Source organism: Engystomops pustulosus, chromosome 3 (genome assembly GCF_040894005.1).
Source record: "Engystomops pustulosus chromosome 3, aEngPut4.maternal, whole genome shotgun sequence".
Lineage (NCBI taxonomy): Eukaryota > Metazoa > Chordata > Amphibia > Anura > Leptodactylidae > Engystomops > Engystomops pustulosus.
This window is the reverse complement of record NC_092413.1, coordinates 123,308,232-123,328,326: the sequence shown is the minus strand read 5'-3', so window position 1 is coordinate 123,328,326 and position 20,095 is coordinate 123,308,232. Positions and strand designations below refer to the sequence as shown.

Sequence of the window (20,095 nt, the reverse complement as noted above, 5' to 3'; positions counted from 1 at the left end):
GTTATGCAGTGCATAGGCAAGGAACACCAAAAATTACATCAGAGTCAACTTGCACAGAAATATGGGGCCTCCTTAAAGGGGCAGAATTTGCTCCAATAATCTGGTATGGCAGATCCAGTTTAACCAACTTCAGATCTAAGGCTGAAGCAAATGCAAAATCAACAAAATTAGTGACAGACCCAGATTCTATAAGGGCCTGTCCAGACATAGACCTATTATTTTGCATTTAAGGTGACTGGCAAAAGAATCTTATGAACAGACACAGAGGGTACCTGGGTGTCTGGGTGGTCTCCTCGAATACCACTCAGACACAGCTGATTTTCTGGTGATGACTTGGGTCTGGTAGAACAATTCTGCAGAAAATGACCGGACTATCCACATCAGAGAAACAGAGTGTCTGTCAAGCGATGTTCCCTCCTTGCTTTAGCATCCATGAATCCCAGTTCCATAGGCTCATCCAGTTCTATATTCATGGGTTTGACAGTATTTTGCAAGGTTTCTTTAGATAAAGCAGGAGAGACAGTGGAGGAAGGTAGAGAAGGAACAGGAAAAGCAGACTCACGTTCTTACGCTCTCTATGACGCCTGTCTACTCTGACTGCTCAAGCCATTGCCTGTTCTAAGGTCTTAGGCTCAGGATGTCTCACTAACAGATTTTTAATAGCATAAGACAAGCCCAATCTAAATTGGTATCTTAAGGCTCTATCATTCCATCCGCTTGAAATGGACCACCTCCTGAACTCAGAGCAATAATCCTCTGCAGAACATAAAGCAGTTAAATGACCTCAGCAAAACTGGTTTTGTCTGATTTCTCATATAAAGACCCAAAAGCTGAAAAGAAAAGGTCTACTGAGGACACTTCTGGGCGAAAGAAAATGCCCATTCCTGAGGGCTTCCACGCAGGAGTGACATGATGATGCCTACCCTTTGGGCATCATTACCAGAAGAGTGAGGCCTAAGGCGGAAATACAGCTTGCAACTCTCCCTGAAGGGAAAAAAAGTCTTCTGTCTCCAGCAAAGAAATCAGGAAGCTAAACCATAGGCTCATACACAGACTGACCTGAAATTAAAGGGAGGTGCTGTTCCTGCTGCTGCACACATTCAGACAGGTTCTAAAGCCAGACTCTGTACCTGACTAACAACAGCTTCCATGGCCTCCATAGAGAAAGTTTGGCTGGTCAAAATGTAATGGCAGGACACACACAAAGACAGTGAGCCCTGGCACTGAGACCCCCAATCTGTCCCTACCTACTTATTGGGTCCCCCCTAGACGAAGGCCAATAACTGGGCGACGTTCCCTCCCTGGGTAAGGTGTGAACACGTAACAATGCAGACAAACAAACACAATAAGGCGAGAAATACAATCCGAGTCAGCAACAGCGGGGAATAACAATAACCAAATCACAATCCAAATAGAGAAGTCAAGACACAGGCAAGAGATCAGAAGCCAGAAACTAGAGAATACAAGAGAAGCTAGTGAACACAGCAAAATAACAGTTTGACCAGCAAGGTCTGATAGGAGTAGGCAGGTATATAAGGCAGTTCCCGGACACGCCTCCTGCAGAACACTGGAGCAACTCTCTATCAGGCTAGTAACCCTTGCTGTGCAGGGCTAAAATGCAAGGAGCAGGGTGTGGCTCAGTTAATCCAAGCCACAGTTCACACACAAATTAACACCACCTATACTGCCAACTGTGGATAGTGCAACATTTTGGCATGGATGTTACAGGAGTGATTTATTGGTATCAAACAAATTAATAAGAGACAAACCTGTGTATGTATTTTAAAGGAACACCTGAAACATACTGCTTATTTGTGTACCATAATAGAAAAGGCTAGAGAAATCAAGATATCAGGAAGAGAATTATGGCTCTGCACAAGTCTGGCTCATCCTTGGGTGCAATGTAGGTGTCCTGAAGGTGTCCTCTTCATCTGCACAAACAAATATACAAAATGCAAACAAGATGGGAATATCCAGCCATCAAACCATTCAAGAAGTAAATGGTAAATGCCCCAGAGATAAACGTTCTTTGGTTTGAAATGTGCACATCCACCCAAAAACAAAGCAAAAGACCTTATGAAAATCCTAGCTGTAGCTGGTAACAGTGTGTCATTATCCACAGTGAAACGAGTACTGTATTAACATGGGCTGAAAGAAAACTCTGCCAGGGAGAAGCGATTACTCCAAAAGAAATATAAAAAAGCCAGAAAAATGTTTGCAAATTTACACAGGAACAAAGAGCTTAATTTTTCAAGACATGTCCCATGGTCTGACAAAAACTGAAATTGAACTGTTTGTCCATAACGACATTTGTAGGAAAAAGGGAGAAATTTGTAAAGCCTGAGAATAACATCCCAAATGTAAAACACAGTGGTGGCAGCAACATGTTGTGGGGTTGTTTTGCAGCAAGAGCGAATGTGGACTTCACAAAATAGATGGAAAGAACATTATGTGGCAATACTGAAGCAACATCTCAAGACATCAGCCAAAATGTTGAAGCGTTGGCTCAAGTATGTCTTCCAAATGGACAATTACCCAAGGCATATAGCCAAACTGGTTGAAATGTGGATTAAGGATTACAAATTCAATGTTTGGAGTGGCCATCACGAAGTCCTGATCTCAATCCTATTTAAAATTAATGGGCAAAGCTAAAAAGGCAAGTGCAAGGAAGATGACCTACCAATATAGCTCAATTACATCAACTCTGTCAGGAGCAAATTCCTACCAACTATTGTGAGAAGCTTGCGGAAGGGTATCCAAAACATTTGACCCAAGTCATACAGTTTAAGAGCAAAAGTACCAAATACTTATGAAATGTATGTAAACTTTCCACTTTGCAGAAAGTAATAACAATGCCTTAAAATTCTCCCTCTCCCACATTATACTGACATTTGGCAAATACAGGCAGTCCCGGGTTACGTACAGGATCGGTTCTGTAGGTTTGTTCTTAAGTTGAATTTGTATGTTAGTCTGAACTGTATATTTTATCATTGTGATCCCAGACAGAATTTTTTTGGTCTCTGTGACAATTGGATTTTAAAAATGTTGGATTGTCATAAGAACCAGGATTAACAATAAAGCTAATTGCATACAACTTTGATAACTATTATAGCTGTTTATTGTAGCCTAAGGATAAAGTACAGTAATGTAACAATATCCAGAGGTCCTTTTGTAACTAGGGGTCGGGTGTTCTTAAGTAGGGGACCACCTATATAAATAATTTTGGTATTTCTAATTGACCGAAAACAGGAAAGATTTATTCTGATTAATCTGATGTCAGTTTGAGTACAAAGGAAAGCTGATTTATGCACACTAAAATGTGTGAAGAAATGCAGGGCAAGAAAGGACAAAGAAATATTTTCCTTTGAGATAGTAGATAATAATAATTTACTATATTATCATTACCTGCACCATTGATTTCTGAGAAAAAAAATAATGTTTTCAAACATTTAGTAATGCTTCAACTGCTTTGTCATAAATTCTTTCCAATATAAGCCAATGTGTTCCATTGTACAAGTTTCCTAATCATACAGTAGTTATAATTTCATCGCTTAACTGATATATTCTCTATATGCTGCTCCCTTGAGCCACCAATGATTCAAAGAATGGGTGAAATATGAATTATAACAGGTCCAATGAATTCTAAATCGTGAAAAGAATGGAAATCAAGATCAATATACCCTTTTCTTGAACCTCTTAAGATATTATGTTAGGTTAAGAAATCAAATTCAAAGACTCTGTGCTCTTTATTGACAATGACAGCCATAATAAACCACAAACCATTAGATACTAAGGCAGGAAATGGTTTGCATCTATGATACTTCTCAGAATGTTCATTTATTCCCAGACTTATCCAGTCTGCAGTAGACAGTTCATTTTCTTTAGTCTAGAAATGCTACCATCCGTCATAAATAGGCACAGATGGTTCACCAACTTTGCATGAATCAATCAATAGTACAACCACAGATAAGGAACTTTGTAATTTATCATATTAAAGAAAAACGCCTCATTTACTAATCACTCTAAACCACTTCGACCTGCAGAGAAATAGAGAGAGAGAGGGAGAGAAAAGAAAAGGAGACCGGGGAGACTAGGTTATCGCTTCATGTGCCATGTAAAGGAGACATTATAGAAGGGAATCTCCATCTACTCTGGAGCCTGTAGGGGACATTTTTGGAGATGGCACATAAAGCTCAAACTTGAAGGTCTCATCCACACTACTGTAAGTAGTACTGCATTTTTTTTAACAGAAAACTAAAATATTTTCATGTTCCATTAAAAACCATATAACTGCACCTAGAGTAGACTAAGCCCTGATAAACACAAATATTGTTTTTGTCTGTCTGCTATCTTTTTATTCAATGGATAGCAAATAAACAAATTCATTTATATGGGTTCATGCACATGGCTGTGATTTACACGACCCTGTGTCTGAGCCGATGCTCGAGCCAAGAAAGCTCAAAATTGGTCCTATCCCTGCCCCTGTTTGTCCCTATTGTGGTCAGTGTTATGTCACTAGATCTCACATGTCAATGACGCACAGGAGCAAACAATGGATTTTATGGTTTGACAAGTTTGTGTGCATGTAGTCTATCGCTGAAGAATGGAAAAGCAATGTGGTAGAATATGGCAGTAGAGATGTCCTACAGCTCAATGATACAGGCCTACGAAGGTTATGTATGCTTCTACAGCATTTGAGTCAGAATGCCTCTGATCAAAAATAGAATGATCAATACTGTAAATAAATGTCATTTTACGTCAAACAGGACAGAGAGGGATAGTTAATAATATAGTGGCTTTTTACCTAACCAATCATGCTGGACATAGCTCTTTTCACGTTATATCACCATTACTCCACTAAATTTCCTCTAGCATAAGAAGATCACTTTGTGTCCCATTTAAACAAACTACAACTTTACAAATCGTAAAAATGCAAGGAATGAATTTATGGTTTTAGCACTTTGTGTTTCTCTTTTCCCATTTACCAGAAAAAAGCCTAAAAAGCACAAATTTGTTTCTAAGCTATTTCTTTTTTTCGCACATCATTTGACGGTACAGTAATCATAGCACCATGCTCAGCATTACTGTCATATCCGTGGTATTCTTATAACAGCATTTTTTTGTGTTTTTCAGAACTGTATTTATAATTCTAAAGGCTTCATGGCTAAACTTTCCAAATATTCTTTAAGCTTAAATATAGCATCTAGACTTGACACTTATTTAACATAATAACATATGCTAATATAGTCATATGGTGCCTAATGGATGTGTATGCCATAATGCCTTCCATTTTATTGTTTCATGGACCACTTGATTGAGTTTGTGGCATATTCCTAATTATTTCAGTCTAGAGCTGAGGCCCCCTTATTGCTCAGTACTTTACAGCATTTGGATTTTAGAACATGTGGACCATACTGGGATTATTAAAGTTTTGTTGTATCGTACACAAAATTATTAACCCAAACATTAGCCTCCTGATGTGACGGCTAAAAATACTTGGCTTGGCAGCGTGTTTGCTGGTGCTCATTCACATAGACTGGTAGGAAAAGCTAAATCTTACAGACAGAAATGAAGTCTTAGCCTAGAATGGCATAAGATGGAAATATGGGTCCACTGGCTGAATCAGAGTGTTTGGGGGTATCTTATGGCATCCAGGACAAACATTCCCCACTTATATTTTACATTAAGAAAACTCAATAAAACAGGTCATCTAAGGGATCAATGCCACCTCCTATATTTTCTTTTTAGCATCAGTGGGAAATATTACAGGCACTTGCAGTTTTTATGCTGAGCAGGAGTCCACCTACAGCCTTACTTCAATTTTGGGCAATGTTTATATTGCTAACCAGGATCTGAAATAAACACTTTCCTAACATTATATAGTAATGCTCTGTCTCTGTTCTCATTTTCTTTAACATACCTTTAAAAAAAGAATAGTAAGACTTTTTTTCTGATTCTTGCGTTATGCTTGTTGATGCATTATTGCTTAGATTACTCAGACGTTTAATTCACAGTTACTGTTCTTCACAGCTAAAAGCACACATTTAGAATATGATTTTTTGTGATATAAAAAAACATTGCTCAACTTCCAGTAAGTGATAAATGCTGCACCAGTTATGCAATTATGCATAAGAGTCAAATTTATTTTACCTTGTTACTTTCTGCTAGTTATACAAAGGCAGCTATGGACTTGTGGATGTTCAATTGATCAATTGAGTTCTACAGTTTTTTTAGCTATATACAATGGCTCATTGGTTAGCACTATAGCCTTGCAGCCCTTCGATCCTAGGTTCAAGTCCCATCCAGATCAACATCTGCACAAAGTTTGTATGTTCTCTCTCTGTTTGTGTGGGTTTCCTCCCATACTCCAAAACATACTGGTAAGTTGATTAGATTGAGAGCCCCATGGGGACAGGGAGTAATTTGGCAAGCTCTGTAGAGGGCTGCGTAATCTGTTGGCACTATATAAATAAAGGAGTTATTATTATTATGTACCAAAGTAAGAATTGTAAATGACAGAGTGTGTTAGTGAATTGTGGCAGGGGTTCTCTGAGGCACTCTTTAATCTTTAAACTACATCTCAACTTCATTTACATCTAGAATAAACATGATATATCTAACAAATTCACAGTTAGTGAGAAGAACCACAAAGTTAACTTGAAATAAGATAATAGGGTGCATGCAAAGCTCATGTTAATCTCATTAGGGGAGTCTCATTATACAATGCAAATAAGTAGCAGCATCTTGTGGATTGTCTCTATCACTCCCTTACAAGGGCAATGAAGAGATGCAGGTGCTTGGGTTGCCATACATGAATGCACTTTGTAGGTCTTAGTAGAGGTAAGTGCAAATGCCCTATTGAAACTAAAATTAAATTAATTAATTATGCAAGAAACCTGGCTATTGATTACCATATATTACTATGGCTATCTTATTGATGTATCTCTTATTGATGTATCTCATGTATATTGATTAAACAATAGGTATTTAATTTTTTACATGTGTAATCTTGAATTTTTTATGGAGATTTGATTAAATATTTCTATGTTTTGTATAACATTTTGGATTATCGCTTGATGATGTCACTAGCAGGTGAGGTATAAATATACTTGCACAATTCTTGTACAATGTTTATCACTTGGAAAAATATTGCAATGAGCAGCTGATATGTTGCTGATGTACAATGGGTGAATAAACCCTGTTCGATCCCCCGATGCTTCTTCTTAATTGCATTGCTGCCTACAATATATAATGCCCATCAATCTCTGCAACATATGCTAAAGATCAAAATTAGAGAACACACAATTTCCTAAATCTCAAGCTTATCATTGTAGTTATCATGTGAATATATCCTAACAGCAGTAAACTAACAATATTTTCAGTTTATTTTATAAATTGTATATCTTCTAAAGCACAGAATAAAAAAATAAAAATGGAAATGAGATACCATATATACTCAAGTATAAGCCTAGTTTTTCAGCACAAAAAAATGTGCTGAAAACCCAAACTCGGCTTATACTCGAGTAGAAAAAATATATGTTTTACCATTTTTTTGTGGTAAAATTAGGGGCCTCGGCTTTTACTTGGGTTGGCTTATACTCGAGTATATACGGTAATTGGAAAAGAACACTGATAAAAATTAGATCAGATACCTGCAAGATGGTATTAATCTGGCATCTAGTGCTAATTTACATAATTATCTGACAAACCCTATTTAATCGGCAGCCTAACTTTCCAGTTTGAACTGTCTCTGCAAAAATGGTGTGCCATTCTAAAGTGACTGAAAATCTTCATCGGCAGGAAGAGAGCAGTTGATTGTTCCAAATATGTGATTTCTAGAGTATAACATCTTTACAACATAACAAGCTCATTCAAATCCCTCAAGATGGCTGGTAGCCCTCAAAAGACTAATGCAAGTGAGGAGAGGATAATGTGGAGTATATTCATGGGTAATAGTTTTAACACTGCAGCTGTAATTTCTTGTCAGTTCAACACTAAACAGGGTAAGGATTTGTTTAGTCAGTGTCACAACATTTAAGAGCATTTGGACTGAAAGCCCACTCTTTCAAAAGCAGAAAGAAACAAAAGGATTCCCCTTTGCTGAGGAGCATATTGTGTGGACAAAGAAGAAATTCATTTTAGTGATGACCACAAGTGTAATGTATTTGGGTGTGATGGGAAACATTATGTTCAACAAGGCTAGACTGAACCCAAAGTTTGTAAAGAATCAGTGAAAGGTCATGGAGCAAGTGTCATGGTTTGGGGATTGTTTTCTACAGCAGGATTTGGACTGCTCATACAGCTACATGGCAGAGTAAAAGGAAGTGGGTATCAGAACCTTCAACAACACATGATTCCTTTCTTGCATTCTTCACTCAATCACCCAGAAATTTTCATGCAGGATAATTTCCTCTGTTACACAGCAAAACAAGTAATGCAGTTCCTTTTAACAGAAAATATTAAAAAAAAATTAAATGGTCAGCACAGACTCCTGATCTAAACCCAAAAGAAAACCTCTGGAAAATCCTTGTTTTGCAAAGAAACTCACAACAGTCACAGAACGGTGGAAAAATCTGTGACCTGTTGGTCAATGTAGATGACATAATTTCTAAAAAAAAATGTGATTATACATTGTTTAATTTTGTTGTCTACCGTATATTCCGGTGTATAAGACGACCTGGTGTATAGGACGACCCCCCTACTTTCCTGTTTAAAATATAGAGTTTAAGATATATTTGCCGTATAAGACTACCCCTTTTCCAACGCATACAAAACACCGGTAAAAAAAAAAAAACAGATTTGAATTTAACATGGTCCTTTTTTTAATTTAAATTCTTATGACATGCAGGTATATAGCAGGAAAACTGTCGCTCATAAACATAAGGCATACAACAACAACATTACCATCGTCCATTTTACTGTAAATGTTACCATACTGTACCTTAAATTTTTATTTTATTAAATATTCCATGCCATGTACTCAGAAGCGGGAAAAAAATTCCAAATGCAATGAAAATGGTGAAAAAACGCATTTGCGCCATTTTCTTGTGGGCTTGGATATTACGTCTTTCACTGAGCGCCCCAAATGACACTTATTTACTTTATTTACTTTACTTTATTCTTTGGGTTGGTACGATTACGTGGATACCAAATTTATAAAGGTTTTATAATGTTTTCATACATTTACAAAAATGAAAACCTCCTGTACAAAAATTATTTTTTTGATTTTGCCAACTTCTGGCGCTAATAACTTTTTTATACTTTGGTGTACGGAGCTGTGGGTGGTGTCATTTTTTGCAATATTTGATAATATTTATTAATCAATTATATCCTTTTTAGGACTGTACGACCTTTTGATCACTTTTTATAGATTTTTTTATATTTTTAAAAATGGCAAAAAAGTGCCATTTTCGACTTTTGGCGCTATTTTCCGTTACGGGGTTAAACGCATTGAAAAACCGCTATCATATTTTGATATCATATTTTCGGACGCGTTGATACCTAATGTGTTTATGATTTTTACTGTTTATTTATATTTATGTCAGTTCTAGGGAAAGGGGGGTGATTTGAAATTTTAGGTTTTTTTATTATTATTTTTTTTTAACTTTTTTTAATTTTTATTTATAGTATTTTTCAGACTCCCTAGGGTACTTTAACCCTAGGTTGTCTGATCGATCCTACCATATACTGCCATACTACAGTATGGCAGTATATGGGGATTTTCCTCATTCATTACAATGTGCTATCAGCACATTGTAATGAAGGGGTTAAAACGAAATAGCCTCGGGTCTTCGGAAGACCCGAGGCTACCATGGAGACGGATCGCCGCCCCCGATGACGTCACGGGGAGCGGCGATCCCAGGTAAGATGGCGGCGCCCATGCGCCGCTATCTTTTTGAGGCTGCCGGCAGCCCACGCTGTGAAAACACCCGCGATCCGTGCTAGCAGGTGTTACCGGTAATATGCAGCAAAGACTTACCGGCTATGGAGAGGGCTCAGCCTGTGAGCCCTTTCCATGCACCGGGACCCAACCGCCGCCGTGAATACACGGCGGGCGGTCGGGATTACCGGCGTATAAGACGACCCCAGAGAAGACAGAAGATTTTTCTGTCTTCAAAAGTCGTCTTATACGCTGGAATATACGGTAATTTTGATTTCCAGTGTACCCTAGTAATATTTAAAGAAAACCTGTCACCTGTGACAGCCCTAAAAACCCCACACAGAACCTTTTAGTTGTCTTTATACATGTTCCACTGATGCCTGGGGAAAGTTAATGGAGTTTTTCATGTCTGCAGTTGCATATTGGCAGAGGGTCCCTACCGGCAGCATTGTGTAACAGTGCGTACAGTCAATCAGGAACAGGGAGGCAGGGCAATGCAGTGAACAATTAATATGCAGGACTCACATTAATATGATTGAACTCACAACAGTTGAGTTGCATATTAGTTTACAAACAGATTTTTTAATATTGCAGCCATAGAAAGGAACTATTTAGGGGTATGGAAAATGCTTTTTAATCATAGTTTTTATTGAAGCATTTTTTTTATTTTGGGTGGGTTTATTTGAGTGGCAGTGTCCCTTTTAGCTTTAAGTAAGCTGTACATATCAGATTTTTTTATATCACTTAATACACATTAGTTAACTGTATTTAAAAATTCTTTTTTTTGCTGACAATTTCAACATCCTCAGAACATCTGGCTTTGCAGCAAGTCAGAAGCCTAAATAGTTTCTGAAGGGCAGCCAAAGAGCACAAGCTGTGTCCTGCTGGTCACCACTAAAATCTCCTCTTGATGTCTGCTTAAAACTTCTTGACTTAATGTTAACCTTCTAATGTGTAATTAGTTTTAACCTACTTATCTATTTTGTTACAAGTGATAACAGGCTGATAAAAGTACAATTTAGTACTATTACTTATTAGTCAGCAAAGCAGGATCCTTATTTAAATTTACAAGAACATTTCTTTGCTATACTGTATGCAATAGTCTATAATCTTATAATCAACTTTGGTTTTGGTACTTATAGGGAATCTACCACCAGGTTTCTGCCTATAAAGCTACCAATATATTATAGAGAAAGGAGTTAGCTATTGTTATATACCTTTGCCATCCCTGTCAATATGTGAATACTTGTATATATTATCTATGATAATGAGCTAAACAGAGAACCTGGGGCTTGCCAAAATCCCATTGTGCACTGTCTTTTACATCTCTGTAGCCTCACCAAAACCCAACCCCTTATGTTAAATATTCTGTTCAATGGAGCAGAACTGACAAGTTTTCCAACTATGCATGCTGTGAGAGCACATTTGGGGCAGTGTGTATTGCATGAGGAGCAGTACAATGCTTAGTGTATGGTGGTAGAAGAACTGCATCTCACAGTGTGCAGAAGGTCTAGAAAGGCATATAATAAAAGTTTACTCCTTTCCCTCCACTACACTGTTAGTAGCTTTATAGGCCAAACCTGGTGGTACCCTTACTTTAATTGGAACCTTATAAACCATTACCAGTATACTATTAAAAGGGTTTTCGCATGAAAAGGAATTCTAAAATATCAACCCCCTAGTGATGTTAACACAATAGAGATTTTTTACTTTTATTGCTGTTTTAGCTTCTATCACTCCCAGGGCTGGTCAATACAAAATCCTAGGTTCTGGACTGACACATTATGATCCATCTAGTTCTGTGAGCTGAAAATGTGGTTAGATTATCAGGGTACAGGTTTATATACATTTTCATCTGGCTTCTGAACATTCACTAGTATCTGAAACATAGAAAGATATATGAGAAAGATCAGAGATGAGAGATCCATGAGATGCCTATTACACACAATGTCAGCTCTCCTACATATCTGCTATTCCCCAAAACACTCAATCTCCTGTGCCTTCCTTCCCAGATAAAGATCTTATCTGTCTGTAGCTTGAAGTAGTTCTTAGGCTGCTGTGTATCTGTGTGCAGCAATGAGTGAGCTCCCTCCTGGACTGCAGGGGGCGGAGCTAGAGTGCAGGGAGCACAGAGAGAAACTCAGCAGCATGGCCATGACACAGAGATCCAAGATGGCGTCCCTGACCCGAAGTCAGAAGTTACAGGGTCGTGTCTAGGGGCAACTTAAATTGTGTACGCCAAGACTGATAGTGACAGGTTAGAAATGTATCTGTGAAAATCTGAATAAGAGAAGTTGTTTTTTTGTTATCCTGAGTACATTTCATAAACTTTTCTTTGTGGGAATACCCCTTTAAGCAGATTGGCATATCACCTAACCATAGCACATTCCAAATCAAGTTCCTTTTATGGGCCAGATCAGTTTGATTAGCTGTATATAGTCACAAAGGTGGAGAGCCCAACATGGGGGTGAAGCTCTTCCTGAAGTGGAAGAGACCTTTGTAGGTGTGAGAGCTTGACTTCCTCTTGATAAGAAAATTTATAATATTCATTTATGCTGACAGTGTTAACAGTGTAACACCTTTTAAGAAGGTTTTCCTGAAAATACCATTAGGATACCCTATGTTACAGCTTTTTGGGGATTTATCTATATACTGTACATTAAGCATTAAGACTTTCACTGCCCTAGATACCAAAAATCTCATTGTGAACCTTTCACTAGAAGATTTCAGCATTTATTGCTTTACTTCAAATGTTTCTTCAACATCTTAATGTTACTGCTCTAAAAAGACAGTAATTTAAAGTAAAAATTTAAATTTAAATTTAAAGTAAAAATGATACCTGCATGATATATTGATAAAAGAAAATTTATAATCATATATTCAAAAAGAAAGGTAATTCCAAACTATATGTGTCTGCCCTCATATCACAGCTGCAATGCAGCTTCAGGCCTAGCAAGTAACAGCATGGGAGAATCGCTGGGAATCCCATGTGTCGTTAACTATTCCTGGGTGTACTAGTCGATCATAGATTAAATAACAGCACGCAATGTCAATCAGCTGCCTCTAAAGCCATATCAAAATTGGTATGAACTGTCGGGATGTAATTTTTCCACTGTACAAGGCATTGGTTCGACCTTACGTGGAATATGCAGTTCATTCTGGGCACCTGTCCATAAAAAGGATACCCTGGAGCTAGATAAGGTACAACATAGAGCCACAAAAAATTATAAGGGGTACGCATGGTCTTACTTATGAGGTAAGATTAGAAGAATGAAATTTATCTTTGAAAAAAGATGACTAAGAGGGGACATGATTAATTTCTATAAATATATAAATGGTTCATACAAAACATGTGGTGGAAAGGTTAAATAAAATGAAAAGACGAAGGGGCACTGTCTCCATCTGGAGAAATCAAGGTTTAATCATCAGAGGCGAGATGGCTTTTTTACTATGAGAACTGTCAATCTGTAGAATAGCCTGGCTCAGGCGCTGGTCACAGCAGGGACAGCAGAGAGCTTCAAGAAGGGTCTAGATGCCTTTTTACACCTAAATAACATTGATGGTTATGTTATATAGAATTGTTTCCCATAAGTCCCTTCCTCATCCAATCCCTTCCCTTCCTTGGTTGAACTTAATGGACATGTGTCTTTTATCAACTGTATTAGATATGTAACTACATAATTAAGAAAGTTTAGCATTTCATGCATATAAATAGTATAGTTTAAGCTCCATTTCATAATAGTAGTCTGGCTGCTTGTCATATGTTGTTGTAGTGGATGAGTAATTGCAAGAGAAGAGGTGTGAAGGGCAAGATTAAAGAAAATAGTGTTAATCCTCCTTCACATTTATCTGCATTCCTGGAAAATGCATATAGTCATAGAGATTTGGTAGTGGCGGGTAAAAGTTTTTATAAGAAAACTCTCTGAAGGCTGAAACCCTGATGAGGGTTCCAGCGAAACCAGGGCTGCTAGCAAACCAAATTTGGATAATGACATGTCACAATAAAATAAAACTGATACACCCATCTACTAAGTATAGATGAAACATATATTCCAATATAAAATCAAAACCTTATGGGTCTTGATATCCCTCAAACTATTGCCCTAAGTTCCTTAACCCAATAACTCACCACCACCACATTTTGGATTCTCATAATGTATTCTTAAACAATACTATATAAATAGCAATATTTTAAATTCTAGAATGTTATTAAACCTCTTAAACAGGAACACAACCAAGTATATACTGTGAATCAGTTCCCAGATGTATTTTTAATGAAAAAATATTTCCAAAAAGCAATGTTGTTGTTAACTATATTTGCACACTGTGAGATAGAATGAAATGTAACATAAAAATTGATGTTCCGTAGATTGAAAATATCATCCGTATAATGGAAAAAGTGAAGTTTCTGAAAAATGGCAGCAATGTGATAAGGACCTTGATGGATTATAATATGCTATGCTAATGGAACAATTAAATGGCTGATTGGTATGTAAGACAGCAGTTAGATGAGAACACATGCCACTTATAAAACCAGAGATCCATAGAGAACATGTCCTCTATAAATCACTATTGTCTTTGCTCACATCCTCAATATGGACATGAGTCAGGAAGTTCTATTCTAGTCATAGGTCATGTTATGTGCATAATTACACGGCTGAATATTACCTATAGATACCTACATTGAGGGTTTATGTCTGGTACAAAAATAAAATATGCTCATGTTTATCCCATATTGATGGAAGAAATAGGCACTTTAATGACTGTTTATATTGCTTTACGATGATTTCAGGTATCAGCCCCAGGACTCAAAGGCAACACATTGTCTTCATGATAAATGTTACATGTAAATATACACAGAGAGTACCTAGCTATCTAGCTGACTCCCTTGATGCAAAGAACAGTAATTATTGAACAGACATATAATCCCTTGTTTCCTGCCTGTGAGCTCTAGGTGTTTTATTACTATGACTACTAAACATGCAGATACCTCCTACCATGTAATCTATCTATCTATCATTTTCCATCAGACATTTGTCTCATTAAATCTTGTGTTCAACATTATCATTTCTTTGGAAACTCTATCATCATAACATCCTCATTCTTCAGAACAAACAAAATTGGTGATTATAAACAAAAATATTGATAATTAAAAATTCATGTCATACTGATTATTGTATTTCTTCTAACAGCAAGATAATAGCTCACACCCACTATGTGTATTCTCCAGTCTACCCGCAGGCATTGTCATGACACAGTCTCCAGGGACAATTACTGCTTCTTCTTTTTCTTCTTCTGGCAGTTTCAAAACAATAGGCAAAATTATAGTGATCAAGATATGATACACTAAATTTGCAAGCTTTGCCACAATATAAGGATATATTCTTTACCATATCTTCATTTCTACTCAGTAATGCCCAACGCTGACAAGCTACTCTATATAGAGATTTCATATTGCAGTAATTAGTTTGTAGTACGAATGAGTGAAGCCATCTCACCTTGTGGGTCCTTGTCTACAAAATATTGATTTACTTTCTCAGCAATGTCTATATTTTTTATGTACTTTACCTTCAGCTTATGATGAACTAGTATGTTACTCACTGGAAAATAGAGAATGTAAAGAAATTAATCCCAATAAGCCATAAATGTTATTAGACCCTAGGAATTAAGAACTAACAGCTCACCTATATATGTAATATTATGTAATATAATATAAAAGTTAAAAATAAAGTTTCTTCAATCTTTCTGTGTACCATGCAACTCCCAGTAAATCACTATTGTCAATGAGTTAACACACACACACACATATACACCTGTTACAAAATTGAGTTTAATATATAAATTATATATATATATATATATATATATATATATATATATATATATATATATATATATATATATATTAACTCAATTTTGCTAATGGGTTATGTTGTAGGTTCCATTGATGCAATTGAGGTATTGTCTACTCCTAGAACTGTTAAGTGACACCTGAAGACACCAGACAATTAAATCACCTAGATGCAGACAAATGATGTAATGTTTGAATTATATCATAGATATTTAAATGCATAAGTTCATCATGCAATGTATTTCAAAATGGAATCTAAAGCTGGTTAGTTTGTGACCACCAAACATTAGCAAGCTCCGAAGTGCAATGGTAAACCATTGGTAAAGTAGTTAATCATACTATCACAAGTAACTAGATGGTGAAACTACTCATTGTCTACTGTGAGATACTTCCATGGTGCACAAACATGCACAAACACTAAATGCTCTTTAAATTCAACACTGTGACCCTGTATGCAATGAAGAGAGCTGGAAAACTTAGTGGATCTTCTATATAACTCACAGGAGCCAGTTTGTGAAGTTGATGAAATGTCTATCAAACCATTAACCAGTTTGGGGAACTATTCCATAGTCCGATAGAGTGCCATATACAGGCAGTCCCCGAATTACATACAAGATAGGGTCTGTAGGTTTGTTCTTAAGTTCAGTTTGTATGTAAGTCGGAACTGTATATTTTATCATTGTAATCGCAGCCAGAACGTTTTTGGTCTCTGTGACAATTGGATTTTAAAAATGTTGGGTTGTCATAAGAATCAAGATTAACACTAAAGCTTCATTACAGACACCTGTGATAACTGTTATAGCTGATCATTGTAGCCTAGGACTAAAGCACAATAAATTATCAATATCCAGTGGTCCGTTTGTAACTATGGGTCGTATGTAAGTCGAGTGTTCTTAAGTAGGGGACCGCCTGTACCCTAAAAACGTCATATAACACATACATGTAGTATAGACATGCCTTAGTTTCATGTTTACTCATTGTAAATAATACAATTGAAAGATTATGGTTAATATGACTAATAAGAATTCATGCAGTTTAGTATTGTTATGGGATCTGTACCTATTAGTTTTATGGTAAGGTGGTGGTTAGGTAAATTCTAAAAGAGAATACACATACAATAACCTACATTTGAATCCAATTCTGTAATAAGAAATCTGAAAAATGCACTTAAACTGCTGTAACTATGTAGACTTTAACGCTTCTATCATCAAAATAGCATTTGAAAATATAGTAATAAAGGGAAACATGTACTCATTTCAAGTGTGAAAAATATATGCTAAAATAGTCCCTTCTTCAAATATCCAACATTACTGAGTCTTAGCTAATCTGTTAAACTAGACCACACCAGCTGTACCATTTCTCTCCATGTTATATAAAACATCAATTTTCACATTAAAAAATTAAATAAAAACATGATGTGCTGAAGATGATCATCAAATCTCTCTGTAAGCTACTGTATGAGGCATATACAATGAGAAAACATCTTATATCTGGTTTATGGTACAAAGTACCATATGCTGCAGAGCGAGATGGTGATAGTGTGTAAATAATGCAGTCCATCATGTATTTTGCTTTGAATGTAGAATAACAATGACCATTATGAGTCGATAAACCACAGACACCGCTGAAACATATACTGTCATACTGCAAAATGTATTATTGTACGTGGATAATTGAATATATATCATGTGGGAGATCTAAGGCTTAAGGGCTGACATGAGACATCATGTATCTTTGCAGCATTATCATTAGATTGTCCTTTCTTGTTGACTCTGATAAAAGAAGAGCTTATGTAATTTTAATTTTTGGAGAAAATGATTTACACCCACAGATCACATGTTAAACCCAGTCAATCATTTAAATATGCATATAAACTGCATGTATAAAAAAATATTCATGTTGTATATTGTATTTTTAAGAAACAAGTTAGATGTTGCACACACATGAAAAAGAAAAAGAAAACTTTATTATGCTTCCACTTCCACTGTATGAAAAACATTTCATATAACAAAAATAGGATAATAGAGGAGAAGGTTTACATAACACACATTACATTTGTGTATGATAGTCCAGTAGCTGAGATCCAGCAATGCTGTAACCTGATGTGATCGGCTTCACAGCTACATAGTCATTAAGCTTCCTATGTTATATCATGTTAAACAGAGCAGGTCAGAAAATCCAGCAAATCAGGTCATCATATAGTAGCTGTAAACTCTATACTGTGAATCATAGCAATTACTACAAGCCAGCATAAACATAAATACTAAAATAGTTGTAAATGCATAAATCTAGACTATAGCTCTTCTGTCTACATGGTTCTACTTCTTCTACAACCACAGCCCTGCCAGAGCCCAACCCCACAGCCTGGATCAAAACATTAATGTCAGTTCTCAGCTTGTAGAGGTGTGAATAGGATGAACTCTACAGACTTCACAGTGGAAGCAAGACTTCTTTCTGAAACCTCCCATTCACCAGTTAGTAACAGATGCCCAAACCAGACATTTCAGCTAAATCCACAATATTCCAATCTGGCAGGAGAAAACCATGCCAAACTCTGAATGTGGTACAGAACTGCACCCAGTTGCTCATTGTGCTGTATGCATATTAGGTATTAATCATAGTTAATTGTAACCTGCAATGTTTACCTTGTCCCAGCAATCCACACACTACACATTGTATTCTGCTAAAATTTCTTCTCAGTTCTCTCTCTTGTCTTGTCCTTGACTCTTGATGTGCCATCTTAATAATGCATGATATCTCGAATAACCCTGACCGTCTTTTCTGTAAATTAACCACAAATCTATTCGAAGTTCAGATACTGAGTTTTAGGTTAAGGAATGAAAAATCTATAGAAGGCATTGTCATAAGTGCTATTGATCTACTAGTTATTAAGCAATATTGTAAAAATGATAATGAGTATCACTGGGTCAAATTACATAACAGACATCTTTGCAGAAAAGATAGATAGATAGATAGATAGATAGAGTAAAGCAGGAGATGAAGGAAATCGTCGTGGCATATAAGGAATGTCTCTTTTATCTAACATTAATAAGCTCTGTCACTGCTGATGTTGTGGCTATGTTTTCAATGGAATCACAATGACAATGTGTCCATGATAAAAGTTGCTACTCTGGATAAAAGATAGAAGAAGATGGATGTGGATGGTGATAGAGAAGACTGCAGCAGCTCTTACCCCTGCTCACATGCCCCTCTCCATGGCTCCTGGGAACTTGTAGACCGGACCGTGTGCTGCGCTGTCCACTAATGTGGTGCTGAACTGCTGCCCCCCAGAGGGAGCCCGGAGCTGGAGCACAGAGACTGGATGGCAGCGCTTAGTCCCAGTTATGGTCCTCACCTCAGAGGGTGAAGGCAGGAGATGCCCACAGCTTTGCTGAAGAGATGAGACGTCGTTATCCACGTCATGAATCTGCACTGGAGATCTTGCTGTAAGCCCGTTCAGTCCAAGTGACAGAAGCTGAGAGATGTCTGGTACTTACTGGCAGTCATGGTCTGGCACAGAGAAATCACTGACACTTGCTCCCCTTTGCTCTGTTCCTCTGCTTTATCTTTTTCCTTGTGGTCCCAGTGCTCTCAGGTTCCATTTATCAGGATGCTCTTCATCACGTGTTAATCTGTTTTAGTCCTGGCACAGACTGCGATAGCAGCTACTCTGTGAGCAATGGAAGGACAGGCACATACACAGAACACACCACTAACACACCCATAACAGGGCAGCCTCCAATAATTAGTGATAGAGAATAAATACTAGGATGTGGAACACTCACATAGAAAGTAAGGGGAAAGGGAGAAGAATGGACAAGGTGTGAGTGTGTCTTTTAAAAATAAATTTTCCTATACTCATGTATAAAGAAATGGGCTATTCAGTCCCTTTTTTAGTTTTCTATAGAGTGGATTATTCTTTACTCTTACTGACCAACACTGTAGGTTTGTGTAATACCAGACTGGGACTAGTAGTGAGGGACATCCCCAATAAATAGTATACAATTTTTCCCTATTACTATTGAAACTCAAAATTAGCTTGTATAGAGGAAGAAAATTACTCCAGGGAAGTATATGGTAAAGCAAACCACGTTTATAAATTATTTGTTGACACTTGGGTTGCTAAATATTTAGACTCCCAAGAGAATTATATACAATTGAATGCAACAATGTTTCTTACTGCATTCAAAGTCAGCCAGCTCCTACACACTGCATCACAGACATCAAGGAGTTAATCCAGGCGGCTGTGCAAGTGTACAGAGCAGGATCCTGTTTACACAGATAACAGAGGAGGGACCTGGTCCCCCTTTGCTTCCACACACTGCTGCTGCAATATATTACAGCCATCAAGGAGTTAATCAGGG

At 37.0% G+C, this 20,095-nt stretch overlaps 1 protein-coding gene across 4 annotated transcripts in view; it reads right to left on the bottom strand.

Moving 5' to 3' along the window:
* The window catches only part of CNR1 (cannabinoid receptor 1), a 60,581-nt gene extending 40,979 nt beyond the window's left edge, over nt 1-19,602 (bottom strand). Inside the window, exon 1 of one of the 4 annotated variants that reach the window (XM_072141978.1) lies at nt 18,925-19,602. Coding sequence is in view for 1 of the 4 variants with exons in the window: in XM_072141979.1 (XP_071998080.1) it covers nt 18,377-18,470 (94 nt within the window). In the remaining 3 variants the exon portion in view is untranslated. Of the gene's footprint in view, nt 1-18,376; nt 18,902-18,924 lie in introns of those variants that run through there. The other 3 variants (XM_072141976.1, XM_072141979.1, XM_072141977.1) reach the window with 3 other exon arrangements.
* Nucleotides 19,603-20,095: the final 493 nt, after the last annotated feature.